This window comes from Numenius arquata, chromosome 2 (assembly GCF_964106895.1).
Source record: "Numenius arquata chromosome 2, bNumArq3.hap1.1, whole genome shotgun sequence".
NCBI classification, from domain to species: Eukaryota; Metazoa; Chordata; class Aves; order Charadriiformes; family Scolopacidae; genus Numenius; species Numenius arquata.
Genome location: NC_133577.1, coordinates 116,862,598 through 116,883,181, shown reverse-complemented (window position 1 = coordinate 116,883,181; position 20,584 = coordinate 116,862,598). Strand labels below are relative to the sequence as shown.

General features: G+C 42.3%; 1 protein-coding gene across 1 annotated transcript in view; it reads right to left on the bottom strand.

Annotated features, from left to right (window-relative positions):
- The window catches only part of COG5 (component of oligomeric golgi complex 5), a 194,602-nt gene that overhangs the window by 2,804 nt on the left and 171,214 nt on the right, over positions 1-20,584 (bottom strand). Inside the window, exons 17-21 of the mRNA XM_074168160.1 lie at positions 20,211-20,314; positions 18,607-18,844; positions 9,584-9,660; positions 8,958-9,084; positions 8,296-8,375 (exon numbers count right to left, since the gene is read on the bottom strand). Of these exons, the coding sequence (XP_074024261.1) occupies positions 8,296-8,375; positions 8,958-9,084; positions 9,584-9,660; positions 18,607-18,844; positions 20,211-20,314 (626 nt within the window). The remainder of the gene's footprint in view (positions 1-8,295; positions 8,376-8,957; positions 9,085-9,583; positions 9,661-18,606; positions 18,845-20,210; positions 20,315-20,584) is intronic.

Here is a 20,584-nt window from a genome sequence, read left to right as displayed (position 1 = left end):
GCTCTGCCAGTGAGCGTCTGCTGGGGTTTGGTAAGGTGGCAGGAACATTCCCGGTCCCACTGGGGCGAGGTGGGCATTTGTCGTGCACTTTTGGTGATGGGAAGGAGCCGTGGTGGCGAGGAGATGGTAGCAGTGTCCTGCGTATAAACCACCTGCTGTAAGATGGGGCTGGGCCAAGGGGGGCCATCACTGTGTTTATCTTTGCTGCCAGGGCCAACAGCCCAAGCTTGCAGTGAAATAACCTGTTCCCGCACAGAGTTAGGGGACCTACGGCAGCACTGCCCACCCAGGGCGGTGAGCAGGCGTCTAATTAGGCAAAGCCTAAAGAGCAGAAACCCTCAAGGGTGAGGCCTGGCCTGTGTTCCACACAGAGTCTTCTCCTGGACTGAGATGATGAGGCAGGAGAGGCCCAGACCCCTGTAGGACGGTGCAGCTCTGGGAAGAGCCCAGCAAACCTGGCCGATCTGAACAGGAGCTGGTAGGAAGAAGCGGGGTCATAATAGACTTTGTTGGCTGCCCATAAAGCTATCGCCAAACCAGCAAGGGCTCCGAGCTTCCTAAATGAAAACATGATGCAAAAGGAGGATGGAGTGGATTACTGGGGAGCTGAGAGGTTTCAGAAGAATGCAGTGACTCAGCAAAGAAGCGTTCCCTCCTGTTGGTGGGGATGCACTTTGAGAGCTCTTCGGTTTTGATAACAACTTACACAGTGAGCTACTGCCGAGGGGTCCACGCCAGGTACCAACACACTCTGAAAAGACACTTGGCATTTTTTGCACATCAACAAACAGCAGAAGTTATCCCCTGTTACAGCCAGGAAGGCAGGGAGGGAATATTTATTTTATCTACCCAAAATAAAGCTGACATTTTCCACCTGGTCAACTCCCTGAAAACCTTCAGCCTGCTCTTCCCGACGGTCCCTGGGGAGCAGCACAGCGTCTGCAGGGAAAAAGGCAACAACTGAAAAACTGCTTCCTGCAGCCACAAAGTGCCTCGGGCGCAGCTCAGCTCACTCCCAGCAAAGGCCATCAGCAGGACGGACTGCAGAGAGATCGGGCACATCCGCAGGGAAGTTTTAAATCCCAAGATTGAGAGAAGTGAGACTGGTGCAAAGGGACAGCAGGTACGAGTGTTTTTTCGATAAACTGGCCTCCTGTGGCAGCGAGGGGCAGAGCACGTGATGAGCGGCCTGAGCAGTAGGTGGGAGCTGCAGGCAGGGAAGGCTCAAGGATCCGGTCAAGATAAGGGGAGATGCTTCAGAAGAGTCAGATGTGTCTCACATTGACACTCAGGTCAGCACTTGAGTGTTCTGGTGAGCAGGAATCATTAAACATGTTAGATGTTAGTTACCTTCTACAAAGAACAGTCCCTTGCATTAAAAAGACAGTTGATAAACTCTTGTGACCATTTTCTTACTGTAACTGTCACTCATCTTGCTGAATCTCTCCCCTTCCACTCATCAGTGTCCCTGTCTTTTCCTCTATACACTCCCCAAAGTTTGTTGGGCCCAAATAGTTTTTAGAAGTCATCAAAAGCTGAAAATAGGAAAAAAACATATTGACCTGCTTAACTTAGAAAAGCTCTGACACCTCTTGGTGAAGTTGTGGGTTGGCATCATTATCCAGATGGTAACTCTGCTACCCCTTTCTGACTTTATCTCCTTGCTTTGAAAAAGCCCTTGAAAAAGATGACAGAGATAACCAGATCCCTTCAGATGAAAGGGAGAAGCTTTACCCTAAAAGCAGCACCCAAACCCACTCAATGTCAGCCCTTGATAATCCTTAGCCAGGCTGTTATTCCCATCACATCAAACAAGAGGGAATGAGATTTAGGCTACACTAAGTGCCGAACACCGGTATTAGAGTCCTGCTGTCACCCCTTCCAGCAGCTTTTATCTTTTCTGTTTCTCTCCTGCCTCAAAAGAATCTGATTTAACTGGCAAAACCAACTCCATCAGTGGCAGCCACTGTCCTCTTACAACTCAAAAAGCAGCTATAAGGAACCTGGTGAATTGTTTGGTGGCCTCACAACTGCCCAGACCCTTCTCCTTCCCAGCAGAGACCGACAGCTGACAGAAGTTGAACCTTGTCACCTCTCTTCTGCTGCGCTTGATCTTTCACTGTGGCTTTGCTTGCATTGTTTCAAAGAGACAAACTTCATCAATATGACCAGCCCAGGAGCATCTTAACTATTTTCTGCTCAAAAAGACAGCCAATAATTACTACTCAGGCATTTTTCTAAAACAGACCTTGTACAGCCTTACATTAAATAAAAATAAAAGCTTTCCCAATACTCTTAAAAGTATTCACTATTTTCCCATGTCCCACATCTGCCTCTCCAATAGAAGTATTTAAACACTCTAAAAGTGAATGTTAAAATGCAATTCATAATCAATAACTTGACCCGAAACACTAAAACAAAAGCTCAGCTCTTCTCAGCCAGTAGGAGGGTCACTAATGGCCGAATCCCTGGCAGAGGCATGGCGAGGGCGAGCACTGGCCTCTCACCAAATGTAACATTCGTGCCAAGGCTCCTTCACTTGTCAGCCCTCAACTCCTGAGGATTATTTTGCAAACGCCACATCTCCCATTGGTGGGGATTTCACTGTAACCCTGGGGGAACAACTGACTGGAACTGCAGTGCCAAGGAAATGAACAAGTCATGGAGAAACATCTACCACCAGAGGGAGGACATGGGCACCTCCAGAGCAGAACTGGCCTGGAGAACTACCTGCTTCACGTACCCACCAAGGCAGAGCAGCAGTCTCCCTCCCACATGTAAGAAAGCAGCCAGAGGGGCTTTGCACTCAATGAGAGGATGAAAAGCTGCTGCAACTGCTAAAGGCTGGGAGCCAAGATGCAGCTGCAGTCACCTGGAGCTCCGTACCCTACCTGGTGACCATGGAACAGCTCATAACCATCGTCAAGCTCTGATCAGCTCAGGAAACTCTCTGCATTGCTGCCTGTAGTAATGACATGATGGCGAGAGGCTAGAAGTCTATCCATCCTATTAGGAACAGCCCCCCTGGTAACGAAAGGTGCAGGCAGTAAAAGGGCAGAAATGATGAATCCAGGGAGAAAGGCTGTTTGGAGTCCAGAGGGTAACCGGTGAGGCTGCTTCAGAGTGGGAGAGAGGGATGGGCTGGGAGAGATAACCGGAAGCACCAATGCTCACAAAGTAGATGTGATTTCAGAAGTACCTTTGGGATGGGAACGTTGTTTCTCTGAGGACAGTTACCACGTCTTAAGGGTGGGATTTCAGGACTGCAACGTACCTTCTCCTTACGGGTGCCCACAGCCAGAGTTTCACTCAGGTGGCTGAGCCAGGCAACCTGTAACAACACCCTTCACTAAAGTTGCCCACATGCCTCTATCACTGTACCTCGTTTTGGGAGATAAATGAGTTTAGTAGCAATGTTAACACTTGAAATGCAGATTTTATGATGATATTTCTGTAAACTCTAACAGTCCTAGCTCAAACGAGCTTTTGGAAAGTATGCTGGTAGTACAGAATACAATTCAGATGCACTGTTTTTCCATTAAAATCTTGTATTAAAAAAAAAAGGTAGGCTTGCTCCTGTAGAGGACACTGTACAAACACTAGTGCTTAAGTAGAAATGGAAAAATAAATGGCATCATGGGTGAAAGCAGTATCATCAAGTCTCCAGCACAGAAGAGATCACAGCTGTTGTCATATAAAAAGATGTAATTTATAGTTATATTACCGATGTTTAAGAAGATGGAAGAAACCCTGTTTATGTAATATACAAAACATACTCTTGAAGGGATTAGACTAAATAATGCCCTAAATTCAGCATCTTCCAGTCTAATAAAGGACATAAAACCTGTTCAACAATCTGTTTCTATTTTAAAAGACAAGCCATGGTACACATTACAAATATTGTTTGTAAAAGAGAGCTATGGAAAGAGGGTTGGTGGGATGTTCTGCATATATTAATGCTTCATTAAAAATACCATAAGTACGGAAAAAAAAAAAAATCTAAGTTTAAGATGCCCTCCCACATAAGGAAAAGGATTTTAAAGCACTTATTAAATTACTTCACTTGCTTGAGCAAAAACATGAGCTTTCTTGGAAATCAGGACAAGCTGATTATATAAGGCCTAGATAGTTCTTTTTCAAAATGTTATTTCAACCCATGAAGATTTATATCTACAGTTAAAAGAAAAAAAAAAAAAGTGTATGATTTGGGCCGTGGTTCTTAAAGCGTATTATTTAGAATTACTCTAATTAATTAGTTAATTTTATATGGAATTGTGAATATTAGCCCTCCTGGGCTCTGACTCGGTCAAACGGAGCCCGATTTAAATTGAGAGCTTGAGAAGGGGCAGGGATCACCTCTGCTCGGCAGTGGGGGAGCGCCACGTGCGCTCAGGTCCCAATCAATAAGCCGGGCAGCTGGAGGACAGCAGGGCCAACACTCGGGTTTAGTATTTTGTTAAAAAGTCTGTTTGCTCTGCAAACTTCAGGGCAAGGAGGAAAATGGAAAATATGCTGTGTAAGAGCATGTCTGTCTGACACCCGATCGATTTAATCGAGTGCTATAAAAGTTACTGTAAAATCTCCGACAGCATCATCTGTAGGACAGCAGATTAGCATGAGACATCTCCGGTTGGTTCCAGATCGCATCATAAAGAGATCAAAGGAAGCCTGCGTTGGCAGACAAGCATAAGTGACACCGGGTGTTTTTATGAATGGCCTGGCACTGGCCGGGGGAGGGCTCGGAGGCGCAGGCGTCACAGCCGGGGCCCCGGCAGCCTCCAGCCACGCCACCGCTGGCTTGGGTTAGCTCTGCTGTCTGCGGCAACGCTGTCATGCCGCTGCACCTTGCGAGACTGAACCTAACGCAGAGATGGGGCTTTCGTGGTGGTCCCCAATCTGGCATTTGTCCCTGCCCCCTGACAGGCTAGTGGTCAGAGCCGCTCTCTGGCTCAGGACATCGGCTCATTATAAAAACGAACACTTCCCTGGGCCCGGCTTTCAAAGCTGCTCCAGCAACAGTGAGCTCGGATAAGGGGAGTTTATGCACACTCAAATAGTAAAGATAAGAATCCGGCCCTTGGGTGGATGAACTGTCCTTCGGGCTGGCTCAAATCCTGCCACGTCTAACAGGAAGGTTTCTTTTATGGAAGAAAGGTTGAGTTTTCAAACTTCATTGAAAAAGAAAAACTGCCCTGGTTGCTTAAAGAAGTGCTCCTTTCAACACAGTCCCAGCTCCAGGAGGATGCCTGCAGCAGGGTCATCTCACCTAACTTTAAATGCCTGCAGGGCAGCGTCTGCCTGAGAGAGCTCCCGTGTCCCAGCCCACGCTCCCTTCACTGAGCAGAGAAAATGGAGCTTTCAGGACACAACGCAACTGACCTATTTTAGGTACCTACTTCAGGATGAGATGAATCAGCCCCAGCAGCGCCTGTTTCTCTCTGCTGACTATAAAGGGAGTCTCGCTAATATACCTCTGGCCAGGTAAATCCCACCCTTCGTGCTGAATACAAGCAGAAAGAAATGCACAAAAATGCTCCGAATGCTACTAATTCATAACATTAACACCACGTTGCATATGAAGCATTTAAGATCTAAAGAGCAGAAGCAGCACTGCAATTAGCTTTAATATGAAGCTGTAAGGATTCTGATAACACGAGTAAATTAATATCTAAGCAGCAGATCCCTAGAGTAATTGCACAGTTGTTACAAAGGGAAGTTGCAGAAAATTACCATTTGCAAGGCTGCAGCAAACGTAAAGATAATTTCTTGATGTAGGCCAGTGCAGGGATCCGAACACTCAAAACACCCAAGGTTCAATTAGCACAGCTGAACAACTACAGGCAGAAAGAGCTTGTAGTTGGGGAGGGTGACTGATAAAAGACTCCAGACAAATGAGAAAGACGCCTGTCATTCAACTTAGGTTCATATGAGATGCATGAAGAGCAGGCTCAGAAATCTTCCAATAGAGTATTAAAGAAAATATGAGTGAAACACGGTCATACTAGTGAGTGACATTTGCTCACCTGCCTTATGGACGGCTAACCGGCCTATTCAGAAATGACTAACAGGCATGAGAGGAGATGGTAAAAAGGTGACTGCACACAGCAACGCCTCCAGAGGTTACCAGTGTCCACAAAGGAGAACCATCCCCGTCACTCCCTGCAACACTAGCTGCTGGTCGGCCAGTCCCCGCTCTTTGCTCCCAGACATGCCGGGCTGCACGAGCTGCCAACCAAACCCACCCAGGGGAAGAGTCTGCTTGACAAATCCACTGCAGTTAGTTCACGGGGCTCAGCAAAGCTGCACAAGCGGTGCCTGCAAGTGGTGGGCCTGGGGGCGGATGGAGAGCCAGTCAAGCGTGGACAGTGACAAACAGCCTTGCTCTGTTGCACCAGGAGTAGGGAAGTGCCACTGAAGTGCCACTAGAGGCCTTTGGGAAGGGCAGATCTTCAAAGCTGCCCTCTCCATGCCCTGGGAGGACAGTTGTCTGAGCAATGTCCCAGCACTCCACAGTGCAAAGCAAAAGGACCACAGTGTCACTGTAAAATGCTCAAGTGATAATCTTGCCAAGTGATAACCTTGCAGCAGCACATTCTTGAGATTACAAAGTTAAAAAAATTTAATAGTGGTATCTCATGCAAAATGAATAAAGGATTCAATGAAAGGATTGGAATGAAAAGCTTAAGTATTCCAGTGACGCTACTTGGTCTAATGGATGACGTTGTCACTGCCTGAAAGCCTTGTCCCAAGGCTTGTCCCTTAATACCTCCATGATCAGAGCAATTTATCAGTGTCTGAATATGACCATCAGCAAGCCCATTAACTGAATCAGTCTGGATGAAATTTAATTGCAAGCAAAGACAAAAATGTGTTGTAGTTTAAGGATGGCATTTTCAAATTTGTGTAAAAGGACTGAAAAGAACAAAATCCCATCAGTTCTTAAATTATTTGCATTCTTGGCTTTCGCTAGCAGATCTGAAATTCAACATTGTCAGTTTTGCCAGTACTATCAGGACAGAAATTACAATCAAAATGTTAATAACTAAGTTACATATACAGCTGTATCAGCCCTGTACCTATTATCCATTCCCCTGTAATTCAAGGTGCCGTGGCTTGAGATTCAAGAAAACCTACTTTTGTAGCCAAACTAGACTAACAACGTCTAGTTTGTTACGTGTATGATTAAAAAAATACTCTTTTAATACACATACGAAAGACACAGTTTGCATTTTCATATTTTGGAAATAAATCCTACTCACATCTACTGGTGATCAAGTAGTATTTCCTTAATTGGCTACTACAATGGAGCACTACACTGGACTGTGTGGTGCTATCAGCTTCAGGAACTGTAAATATTTACAGCAGACTCCTCTTGGCTGCTTTAAAAGTGTGGACAGATAATGGTTGATTTTCTCAAGCACAACCCCTGCTGGCTGGAACTTAAAAGTCAGCTTTTATGATTTCAGCAAAAGCTCGCAACATCCACGCATGGAAGTTCAGACAGAGCCGGCTCCCAGGCCAGATGGAGCCTGGTGCAGCTCTGTGTGACAACCTTTCCCGTGCCACTGGAGTGGGTGACACCGAGGTGAGGACAGGACACCGAGAAGATGGCTGGAAGAGTTAGGGCGTTAGAAGCCAAATGATCATCTGAGCCCTGAATGCTGATGATCCTCAGGCTGGCTCTGTCATGTTCATATGACACATCTGTTCTCTCTAACATACTTTAAAAATCTGCTTGCTTTGAAAAACAAGACTCTTCATAACTTTTCCTAATGTTTTAAGATGCAAATAGTATTTAGCTATAAAATCATCTACCCTAGGAAGATTTTTAAAATCTGACTTAAAGATCCTGGGCTGATTTCCTGAAGAATAACATTGCATGGGGGTAACAAGGGTCTTCCATTTTTAAATTCCTACCTACATTTTCATTGCTTAAGCTTCCACAGTTTCTCTTTCCTGATACAGAAGACAGGATGGCTGCAGCCTTCACTTTCCAAAAGTTGAGAGAGGCACTTTTGCTAAAATACAGTATTAATTTAAACAATCGTTTCCTTCTTTTGCAAGAGGATTATGTGCTCCTTCCAAAGGCACTGGAGGGTTTGGGTACAGGGAGTGGAGGGGAGCATTCAGTTTATACATTCTCCCATGTTGCAACTCATCCCATGAGTGCAGAGAGGGTAATGATATTTGTGATACATCTTTCACAGCACATATTTTACAAGACCAGTCCTGGTGTGCAAATAAGTTACTGCTCCATTATCATAAATGTAGAGAAGAAAGAAGCATGATTTTTACCGTATGAGAGCAAGTCTGTCCTTTTCAGACGGATGATCATCAAGCCACTGGGAGTAGCGGGCAATGGACCACTCAGCCCTCTGACACAGAGAAACACAAAGAAACACCAATTACACATAAATGTGAAAAAAGAAACACACGCACCAATTTCAGAATCAAAGATGACATAAATGAAGACTGCAGGAGGCTCTCTCAATACTGCAGTGATACAGAATCAGAAACAGATGCAGAATTCCTGCAGTTAAGGAATCAGAGACAATTAACAGAAATAGCTCAATACAGTATTTGGGAACTCAGAGGTAATCTCCTGCATCGGCTGTTTGCCCGATTCTGACAGGGGTTTGAATTTAGATTTCCTGCATCTTACATGAGCAGGATCCTGGCATTTTGCAGTCTGGGATAAGACCTGCAATTTCTTCTGTGAGCTGACAGAATGTTAAAGAATTAAGAGTCTATTTAAAATCAGGTTATCATCTTCCTACTGCTAATTAATCAAAATACAAAGGCAGTGACCATAATTCCTTTGCCACAATAAAAACAAAAGCCAACAAATCATATAAAGTATAAGCTTGCATACTTTTTAACTAAAATAACTAGGGCAAACTACAATGTTCGTTCCTCCTTAGGACATCTTGAAAGGACAGACAGGTTGATTTTATTACCTGGAAGGGTGATTTTAACTCTGGTGGTGCTCTTGTAAATAAGAACTGAAGAATAACGCTGAATGGAATAACCTCTCCCAGAGCTGGGCTACTGGCAATATGCTCACTGGTCTGGAACAGCAGCGGTCTGGAAAAATGTAGCAATATACTTGTGAAAGGAAGAAAAAGCTTATTTATGCATCAGAAAAAATGCCTATATGGTGGCAATATCGTGTTAGGATAGAATAATCTAATTTTTTTTCCACTGGTCTGCATCTTAGGTTTTCAACACAGGTTCAGTTTGTAAAAAATTACAGAAGTTGCCTATTGTAATTAAACAACACAGGATTGTAAATTTTATATTTCAGTGAAAACTTTTAAGTTAACTATGGAACTCACTGTCATACAGAAGTTGTACTGAAAGCAACACAAAAAAGTACAATTTGGTCAACATTTGCATGACAAAGATTGTTAAATCATAGTTATACTCTGCATAAAATTTAAAAGAACTTTAATCTATTTCTAATTTGCAGGTGGGCGTTGCCAAAAAAGCTCTCAGTTCGATCAGAACTAACACGAGGTAATAAATCAGTTTTGAAATAGTTTGGTCACACAGCCGATTGCTAGTTCCTGCGACTGCAACTCACCTGAATGACCTCAGCTGTCTGTAAGATTTTCCTAGGTCAGAGACTCGCCGACACAGCGGTGCTACTGCTAACTCCATCTACAAAACCAAACATTTTCATTTGAATTAGATTGTCCCAAAATATAAAACTGGTATAGAAGTAGCCTGCCTTTAAAATATAATCCATACTTGCAGACCAAATCACTGACTTCTGGCTGTTGGCTGAATTTCAGACAAGAAGTTATCCTTTCCTTACACACTGTGTTGCTCAAGCCAAGACTTTCACCTTATTCTTGGCAACCCAGTAAGCACCCCAAGACAAACAATAGTGATGCTCCACAGTTTAGAGCAGAAGGGGTCTCGTGAGCTTTCTGAGACTGAAGCTTTGTTTCTCGCAGCAGGTTTGTTCTGTTGGTGATGAGTTTCCTGATGAAGCTCTTAAGTCAATAACCCAAAAATCTGACAGCAGCCTGGAAAGAAAGCAAATCTAGACAGGACTTCACAAACCACTCCTAAAGCAATAAAAATGCATGCCCATTTCAGCTGGGCACCCTTTCCTTTGGTGAAGCATGAGGTTAAAGTGATTCCTTTTTGAACACTTGGCCGCAAATTCTGGGGCACAAAGCTTACCCGGATTAGAGAGAAGATAGCTGGGACCTATTGCCACAGGGTCATACGGAATCACAGGCAAAAGAGCATCAGTAAAAGCATTATTTTCATACTCGTTTTCATACTGTTCAATCTCTGAGCAGCCATCTTTAAAAATAAACAATTTTTAAATGTTTTCTGTTTTTAAGCACCGGAGTTCACCTGCCTTTTTGAACAAGAGCCAGGCTCCGCTTGGCTTTTTGCATCATTCACATGAGACTAAATTCTGTCACAGGCTCTTCATTAACAGTGAGGACACAGAAGTGAGAAAGAGCAATTTCACTTCCAGCTCCCAGACTAAACACGAACACTACATGGCAAAATTTCAGTTAATATGGGCATTAATACAAATGCTGCAACTCAAAAAAACCCACAGGTAAAGTAATTTTAGCTAGATACGGATTAAGTCTTTATTTTTTGCATTCCCTTTATTCTTTGCATTCCTGAAGGGTCAGTCAACAGAGGGATGCAAGCTTTATTCTCCACATACATTTTTTAAAATCCCCAACTTGAAAGACTATTCAGACCTTCTTTTCCACATAATGCACAATTAAGCTAAGTTTCGAAGGATGAGAGCTAAAATAAGTAACAAGATCAAAAACACCATACGATGAGCTTCCCATTTAAGTAACATAGCTGAACAAGTTTCAAAGTGGTTGTGGTAAGACACTATTTACAGTGAAGGCTTTAATACTACTATTCTTTCCAGCTGTAGCATTTCCTCAGACAGAGCTGGCTGCTGGGCTACCAGCTTCACTAATAGCATGTAACTATGCTGCTAAAACCAGGAGAAATTAAACTAGCAACTAATGCAAATCAAGCCCATATGCTTCAGGCACCCATCTTAAAAAGCAAGTGGCAGGATGGGAGTCACCTCACCTACTTCTCAATATTTACATGTTCTCTTCATACTCAGGAGAGAGAAAAAGCCACTCTTGGGGCGTGATGCATCTTTCCCCAAGGTAGACATCTAAAATAGGTCAGGTGGGTCATGTTGTAGGAGTATCCACCTACATGACACATAGCCAAAGCTGGGAAAGCCAGAGGGCCTACTGCAGGCACCTATACTTTGTCTACAGACAAGGAGAGGAGGGCACCTCTGAAAGGCGATGGGGAAAGCCCCACAGAACCAGCCTACAGGCAGGGAAAAGCTGCTTCCCAAGCTGAGGAACCTTGGAGTACATACCCACATCAAGCACTTCCAGGCCGCTTGAAATCTGCATTTTATATTAAGGAGAAACTCACAGAAGCAGAATGTGAATAAAAATTCAGATGGTGGAAATAAAGGTCTTTGTCTTCTGCTTGCAGATGAATGCTCCAGCCTTGGAGCTGGGGTAACAGCCCAGCTGCCTCCTGCCTGCTGCCCTTCTGCCCCCCAGATCTTCTACTCTAAGGGCTATGAACTGGCCCCTTCTCTACAGCTGGGTGGGATCCCTGCCCTGTCCCCTTGTAACCCTTGCAGTCTGAGGGCTAGGTCACCTCTCCCACAGGCAGACACAAGGGGTACCTGTTCCTCGGGCTGAAGAGCATGTACAACACCGCTCTGCGTTTCCTGAGCAATCACGATATCCACCAGACCATGCAAAAGGCACATAAATGGGAAGCTAATGTCCCCACGCTTGAGGAGGAGCCGTCAGCTGCTGTGCCATCTGCTGAATTTGCTGGCACAAGGGACAGAGGTTGAGTGCGCGCTCCCAGGACAGGCAGGTTCTCCCTGGGGATTTCTGCAGGGAGGTGCTCCAACTCCAAACTGAGATGAAACTCAGTGCAAGTTCAGCAGGTTGTTCCCTCAGATCCCCCAAGACACTTCTGAGCACGTATGGGAGCCAAGAGGCTGGTCTGCTGCACAGGATCAGAAGCAAGTAGCCAAAAAAAGGAGCTAATTAAGTAGGTTTTGCTGCATCATGATCCAAGAACCCTACAGACCCTGAAAAACAAACAGGAGCAAGACTCTGATTTCTCCAGAGCTTCTTTTCAGGCATCAGTACTGGTTAGAGGCAGCTGGAAGTAACTGATATCCTGCAGGAGCTCATGTCCCAGCTCTGGTGGGAGCCGTGGGCTTGTAGCTGTGAAGAGCCAGGGAGAAGGTAATCCTTTTAGGTGCCTTAGAGAATTTGAAAACAGGCAACAAGCTGCCAGTCTGACTTGCGGAAGCAGAAATGCATGGATCAAACCGTACTCATGAGGGGAAAGAAATCCCAGCACAGCAAAATATAATTTTGCTTAATAAGTTTTAAATAATTGTTTCAATCCTGAAACATCATATGATGCAATGAGATGTAAGTGAAACTTTCTACAGCTTAATGAATTCCTTATTAAAATAAATTTAAATTATTTCTCTTGAAATGTATTTGGCAGTTTTGATAAATCAACATTTTTAGTCTTAAGTATTAAAGAATAAAATTTACTTTGGAAAATTCTATTACTTCATCTTCAACCTTTATTCACTGTAGGAAATTATTAGTATTGCTAGAACTAGATAGATTTAATGGCAGCAGATGGTTGATTCGTGAAGTACTAGTTGCCAAAGAAAAAAACTTGTTTTTAAGCTTTGCAGCATACTATACCATCTCCAATTGACTCATGAAGAGTGGGAATGAGTGAAAACTAATGTGGTAAAAATGTACAGGATTTTTTTTTTAAATTTACAACACTAGTCTGCTATGTGCTATAACCCAATCTCTCCAGTAAAAAACTATTCTTTGCATAGTAACTAAGGTTGTTTTTTTCACTTGAATTCTAGCTATCTGTCTGAGCCCAATGATGTAGTGAGATGCTACAGCATCTTTCTGCTGTTACATTCATTTCTGCAGGCCCGCTGTGTGGGGCTTTGGGTCTCCGCTGAGCATTGTGCCGGCACCGCTGGCCCGGGAGCGAGTGCTGGGGAGGAATCATTCAGCTGGAACAGCTGCTGTTTTTCAGGTGCTGGAATTGGGCAGAGGATTGAGTTTACATCACTTCTTGGTTTTGCTACCTGTCATCACCTAAAGCTGCATCAACTGTTGATTCATGCAGCACGTTTATACTGCAGCAGCTTTTGCTATGATATACAGCTATAGTTCCCAAAGCATTTTGGTGAGCTTTTACAGGTCGGGTGATGTTTTTGGCTGTCTGCAAGCCAGTATTTGTATTGGGTGTGCAAGGCCTTTCATACAGACATGTCCTATGGACTTTACATACGAAGGGTACGGAGCACTTTTTGTTTCTCTTCCAAATTTCTCTCCCAGAACGGCAGATTTGAAAATTCAGATATCCAGGTTAAATTCAGTAATAAACTAGGTGTCCAACCAGTAATTTGCAATCACAGAGGCTTGATGGACTAATGTGAGATCATCATTAACACAGGATCCAAGAGAAGCAGTAGGCAGTCCCTGCCAAAAAGGAATGGGCAACTAGAACAGAAGAAAGCCTAATGACTTTGCCTTGTTTCTTTTAACTTTGTTCAAAACCCATTGCTTTTCCATGATTTATTCATGTTATTTTGCTATGCCTCACAGAACACAGTGGCAGACTCCTGCACAACATATGCTTCTTCTCAATGATTCTTGCTCTCTAAGCCCAAAAAGGCTATATTATCTTTTCTTCTCATATGACCCTGCCATAGCCCATGGCTAGGTGGTCAATTATCTGTTGAACTATTCACTGGCTAGCCGTATTGTAAAAAATACATCACATGGCTGGCTCCTCTAATTGGATTATGTTCAGCAACCCAAGGGTGAAGTTAATATGTAGTCTAGATACGGATAATGCATATATATTGAAGAGCGCTTTGAAAAACCCCATAGTGAAGTTATTGTTTAGTGCCTATTGTGGTAGTTTCAGGATCTCTCATTACTAAACAGCTGTTTTTTCAGCTGGAAAATCTTTACATTAAATTTTTAGCAATCACATTTCCTCCTGGCCAAGATGAATTCCAAGTTTTTAAATGTTAACTCAAAATGCTTTTTCCTAGCTATTCACCAGGACAGAATGCTTTAACAAGCAAGGGAGCAGAAGAGCTCTGAACTATTATATGAAAGAAGCTGGCCTTGAAGGGATGTGGAATTTGATTTCTCCCCCGTGCAGCAATTCCAAAACGGTTGATGTTTAAGTAAATCCTTCAGCTGTAATACCTCCAAGATAACACATATAAGAAAATAATGTCCTCCTTCAGTAGCTTCTGTCCTTATGACTACAACTGTGATTACAGCATCTTGCTTCTCTCACTCCATAAGAAACTAGAAAGGAAATTTTTAGGAAAAATGATAAAAAGCACTTTTACACTTGTATCATTATTTTTTATCAAACGAGTAAATCTGTTTACATTTTAAAAATCCCAAATGCCTAATATTCTTGCTTTTTTAATGCCACATACTGAATCACAAAACCAGATTCTGACCATAGGCTAAGCAGCAGATGGAAGCTGCACTACAATTTAGCATTGTCAGCTTCTACAGTAAAAATGGGTTTTTCTAGGAAAATTCAATAAAACCAGAACATTTTACAGTAATTTATTAATAAAGACTTGAAGAGCTGGTGGCAGTGTTAACTACACCCCATAAAAACTGTTTGAACACAGTACTGAACAATGCCAAAAAATTCAACGATAAACCACACCTAGATAACAAATATATGAAGGTGTATATAGAATAGTATTAACTCAAACAGGACCAATAAAAATAGTTCACTCCACAAGGCTGAAAATAATTGGTCATGACATGAGATGGGCTTCTTGGCACAGACAGTGGTTCCTGCCTTACATGTCACTCCAAACATACACCTGTACTATGAAAAGATGGGAAATCAGGTCATGCCTTCGTGCCATGAAGCATAAAGATTACTTGGTCTTTGCAATTTCTAGACTAGCTTATTTCAATGCAGTTATGATTTGTATTTGCTACTAATAAACAGTTGGTTTTCTGTATCAGCTTACAAACTTTACGTAGCAGACTACTAATTTCCATGCCAAATATTACTGTAGATTCCTCACTTCTTCTAAATAAGTTTCTCAACTGATCGTGCTTATATTTCATTCTTTGCTGCATTGTCCAGCACTTCCATTGGGTTTTAGGAAGGCCTGAGCTCTAAGCCACCAATCCCAAAGTGTGCCTAAGTTTAAGTGCTGTAAGAACTCTGAATACCAAGCAAGTTAAAAGGTCCTCTGGAGAGGAACTGGCACTCCCATGAAACATAAATGTTTAAAAACCATCAGGGCTTGCTGCCTTGCTTGCCTCCAGGAGAACATTTTTTATTTCAGTCTGACTAGTGCAGAATTAAAAAGTGAAATTTGGTATTACATATATGAACACTGAATTATAGTCGCCTTAAAAACATAAAACCAAATGAAAACAAACCAATCCAGGAGTGAACTGAAAAGTAATCTTGTGCAATTGACTGCATAAACACTGAGAACATGAAAAGGGGTGAATTCAGCCTGTAGACTGGGAATATTTCAAACAACAAGAGTCCCAAGGAACAGCACAGTATGTGATAATAACCTTGCAGCGTTGCAGACATTTTCTAGGGCTTAAAATTTTCTGTGTTCCTGTAAGCACTGATCTTCATGAAATCATATTAGTGATATTCAGACATATTTCAAGCCAAGCTCCGTTTACAGCTGCCACACTAGCACACACCTAGTCTTACTGCTGAAGTACCTGTAATGCACAAGATAGCAAAATGCAATACTGACACTGGAAACAGGATAAGACAGAGAATTCAATAGAATTACAGCAGTATTTCCTAACTGCATAAGTAGCTGAGCCTTACTCAAGAAAACTGGCTGTTGTGCACCTCACCGAACCCAGTTCTGAATGAGAGAACTTGAAGCCTCAGTTTTCCCCCTTCTGTGTAGACACCCACTGTTTTGAGGCAACTTATCAGTAAAACACATTTCCAGTGCAAGAATTTTCAAATCTGACTCTCAGTCAAAGCTATTCTGCTGAGTATAAGGCAGCTGTAACTCTAACCCTGAGTGCCCTGAAACAAATATGCACAAGCACGTCAGATACCCAAAATACGATACAACCCAAGATTATTTGACTTACTGCTCGTATGTTTATCATAGAACCTCAAAGTAACCAAAGCTTCTGCCCAGGTCTTTTGCTTGCAAGTAACCCCAAAACACCAACAGGGGTTCTAGATCTCAAAAGCCAGTTTTAAGCAGGAACGTGTAACCCTTTTTGAGTACAGAAAATTGAAAACGACTCTACAAGGCAGAGCACAAGTAAAAACAGTTTATAAACAAACCTCCACCTACACACACACTGTCTTTCCAGGCAGGTCCTTTCCTTCAGGTTTGGCTTTAGTCCAACAATGCAGTGCCTTTCTGGGAGTGAAAAAACCTCTTGCACGCAGCATTTGTGGCTATTTGGAAAAGTTTACCCTTCCCCTCAGGCCAGCAGCCCAACTAAATACCTGCTCCCTGCTCTCCTCAGCCCAAAGCAGCAGCAGCCTCTCCTTCTCTTTGTATTTTCCTTGACAAAGCCCGTGCTACGGGAATGAGTGCATGGAAATGAACTGAGTTCTGTTCAGGATTAGACCCACATTTTGGTGAATGTGCCCAAGACTCCTAGCCAGGTCAGAGCAACTACAACCTCCCCAGTGAGGCCACCAGGAGCTGGCATCATGGGCATGTGCCCAAAACCCACCAGGTTTTTGGGAGGGGCAGATACACCCCAGAAGACATATAAGGATATAAGGCAGCCTCCACATACAAAATGTTTTTGGTCCCTTTTCCATTGTCCTGAGCAACAGGATACAGCGTCCAGGCCATTCTGGACACTACAGCCCCTATGCAGCCTGGGACCCCCTAAGCAGCTCTGTGCAGAGATGCTCAAAGGCACAGAGTGAGCGCTGAGGTGGCTCTCTGGGGCTGGTTGGACACAGCTCGTTCTTGTCTTAAGCCCATTTTTAAACAAGCCAAAAATATGGTGCAATGTGAAGATGAGTAAAACACAAGGCAGCCCCCAGATGCGGCAACAGTTGAAGGCAAGAAAAAAGAATGAATTCAAACCCTATTCTTTTTCTTCCACAGTACAAAAGAAGAGAAATCAGAACACTTATCTTCACACAGTTGTCCATTCAGGAGTTATACTCAGCACAGTGGGGAAGAACATGCAAATCCCGCTACAGTCAGATGAAAACGTACCTTCATTTTTCACTTAAAAGGCAGCCCGTGTCAGAATGAGAAAAATAAGTGTTTAAAAAAGATAAACGAGTGGTTTTTTTAGTATTATTATAATAGGTGCTTAGATCAGATGCTCTTTACTGTAGAATTAGGTGGAAGATATTTCCCAAATCCATAGAACTTACTTTAGCATTGCAGCATAAATTACAAAAAATACCTATATTCCTTCCAGAGCAGAAGTCAAATGTCCTTTTTTTCTCCAATTTTCTGCCATTGTCTTCAAAATACAGAAGGGAACAGAACCTTCTCACTGAAAGCAATTGAAAACTTCCCCTTAACTTCCATGGTTAAAGGCTCATTTGCTACTTTTGAGTAATGAATAAAAAAAAAACCTTACTCAGGAGTATGTAACTCACAGGCAAATGATACAAAGCAGCCACAAACAGGAGCGGAGATGGCTGTGATTCCTCTCTCCCTGCCTTCCTCTCCTACCTTAGTTACCTACCAGCCAAAAGGAGCACTGGGAATGCAGATGGCTGGCGCGAACTCCCTTTTCTGCTTGGATAATAACAGGGACCCTCAGACCAATCTAGTGGATGCCTGTATTCTATGGCAAGTTATCACCCAGTATTACTATTGGCGAATAAAATTTCAATATAGTAGATAATACAGACAGGTAATGGATATTAATCTGGCAATTTTTGTTGTGTTTTAGCACAGTATAGGAGCTAGGTAAAGCTGAGAGGCAGGTAAGTCAATCAGATCACGAAGAGAATCCCACAAAGAAAACGGCCCTTCTGTTACCAAAAGGGCAGTTCTTCCACAGGATATTGGTATGTCTTTAGTTTGTCTCCTACACTGCAAGGCAGCTGAGTTAGCGATTAACCACTGTGGGCACTGTGATATATGAAGTGATTAAGAAAGTGACACACCGTTTCATTAGGAGAGAGAGAAAGAATGAAGTGAATGAATGATGGGAAATGATGGATGTACCGAAGAGGTCAGACAAGTGGGATAAAATGTCAAGACTCAGCTGAATTTAAATGCAACAGTCACTTGATAGGAGCTGTCACACCTCCCTGAATGTGCCTTATGGTGATGAGGGATCTTCAACTACTTAGTGGATGCATTTTTCAGGATACAGTATCTCATGTGAGAGGATGTTTAGAACTGGAACGTACCGATCTCTAGAACTGCCTGTTTATACTTTGACGGGGGCAAAAGCATTGATACTTTTCAGTGAACGCAGTGAAGTAACAGCAAAAAGCAGAAATCAGTATTAAGGGTACCTGTGCAAAATCGGCTGCAAGTCGCATCTTCCCACCTTCACCGAGGGGCCTTATTAGACTGGCATTGCGAATGAAAAGTTCAATTGCTCTTTGAGCCATGGCTTCAGTGTTATCAAAGACAAAGTCAAAACACTCAAAATGTCTGAAGTAGTCACTCATGACTCTTGCTATAAAACCCTGTAGTTCTTTCATGTACAGAGAACAAGGGACATCTGGTTTTCCTGAGCTGGATAATGATCTGGGAAAAAAAAAAAAAAAAAGAAAAGAAAAAAGAAATGGGGACAGCTAAATTCATCTTTAAAACACAACCAAAAACTATTGGATTCTTTTTAATTTTTTCATACCCCACGAAGTCATGGCATGAATTGTTGAGTCTCATTTCTTCTCAGAATAAAGAGCATGTAGCGCTCTCTGAAACTAATCAAAAAATATCTCTTTATCGGTCATTCCCATCCTAACAAGATAAAGGAAATCACCCCACTCCTACCCAACTTGCAGAGCCTTCACCAGTTTGGAGCCTAAACCTCAAATCCAGCCCCTAAATTTAAATATCCCAGCTGTTGATTTGAAACTCTACTAATGGATCAGAAAATACAAGCATGTGTCACAGGGTTACTAGTTTAGCCCATCCCAAACCTGTTCTCTGTCTAGAACTAGATTCCTAGGTTCTTCCAAACCCAGGATTATAAAGTCAATCTAATTATCACAGAAGCAGCACAGAAGCTACAGGACACAGAAATCAATCACTTTTCTCTTTCTTTGAATCACAGTCGGGCAAAAGAGCTCTTCCAAACTCAGGAACCTGAGCAACGGGCTGTCTAACAAAACTTAGCCTTTGGCTGGAATCGATTTGTCCACCTAGAAAGGTATTTTGCTAGTGGAGGCAAAAGAAAGATGGAGAGGGCAAAATATGGTTTAAAAAAAAAGTCAAAAGGAAAATTTAAAACACTTCTGAAAATATAGCATTTTCAGTGAATTTCCAAGACAGAAAACAGGACATCTGATGATAAGCTATGTCAGAACAGAGATAACAACCAAAATAACACTCAAGAAGGAAGTCTCAATTACAGATAGGACTCAAGATCTTTGCAGATAAAGAATATTGGAAATTTTAATCAAAATGCTCAGGAATACAGCATAATACACTAAATCTGAGCTTTCAATAAAGAATATTTTTTGAATCATTTCATATTTAATACTTTTGAAAATTTTCTGTGTAATTTTGATTCAGAGGTTATATACTTTATTTTGAGAAACAAGAATATTGACAGTTTTGAAGACTGTCCACAAAAAATAAGTTTTGAAAACAAAAGGTGTTTTTTAAGCACAAAAATGGCCTCTGCTTGGCTTTATTTTTCTATTTAAAATGGATTTTACTCAACAGTAAAAAAAAAAAGGGGGGAAGAAGACAGATGCCACATACTTAATTTGTTTCAATAGATAGGTGTAATTTTGCTCTCTGTGTTCACTGACCATAAAGCATTGCCTTCTCCTCAATAAACAAGTGCTCTTGCTCCAAGGACATTGTGGCAATAACAATCTATTATGCATATGCAGGACATCTTACTAAAGCAATGGTAAATTTAAAAAATATTTCTAGTTACCCAGAAAAATCTTCCTGGTGCATAGTGATGATAATAGCTTCTACTGAATCTCCTACAGAGTTCAGTAATGGTTGAACAGCACTACCCATTAGATCATGGACTGCCTAAAATAGAATAAGAAAAAGGCAGAAGTAAGGAAACATAAACTAGAAGCATTTGCATTTTGACACCTCAAAAATACCTTGACAAACAGTCAATTTCAACAGTGCTTTTTATTATTCTGCATTAGAAACTGCTAAATAGAAGGACAAAAGATAACATTTCTCTTTAATTGATTTTACCAGTAAAGTACAGAAATAAAGCTGTTTACTACTTCTACGTAAAGCCTTCCTTCAAAAAGGTGCACAGCAATCTGGCGCTCCTGGTTTGTAAAT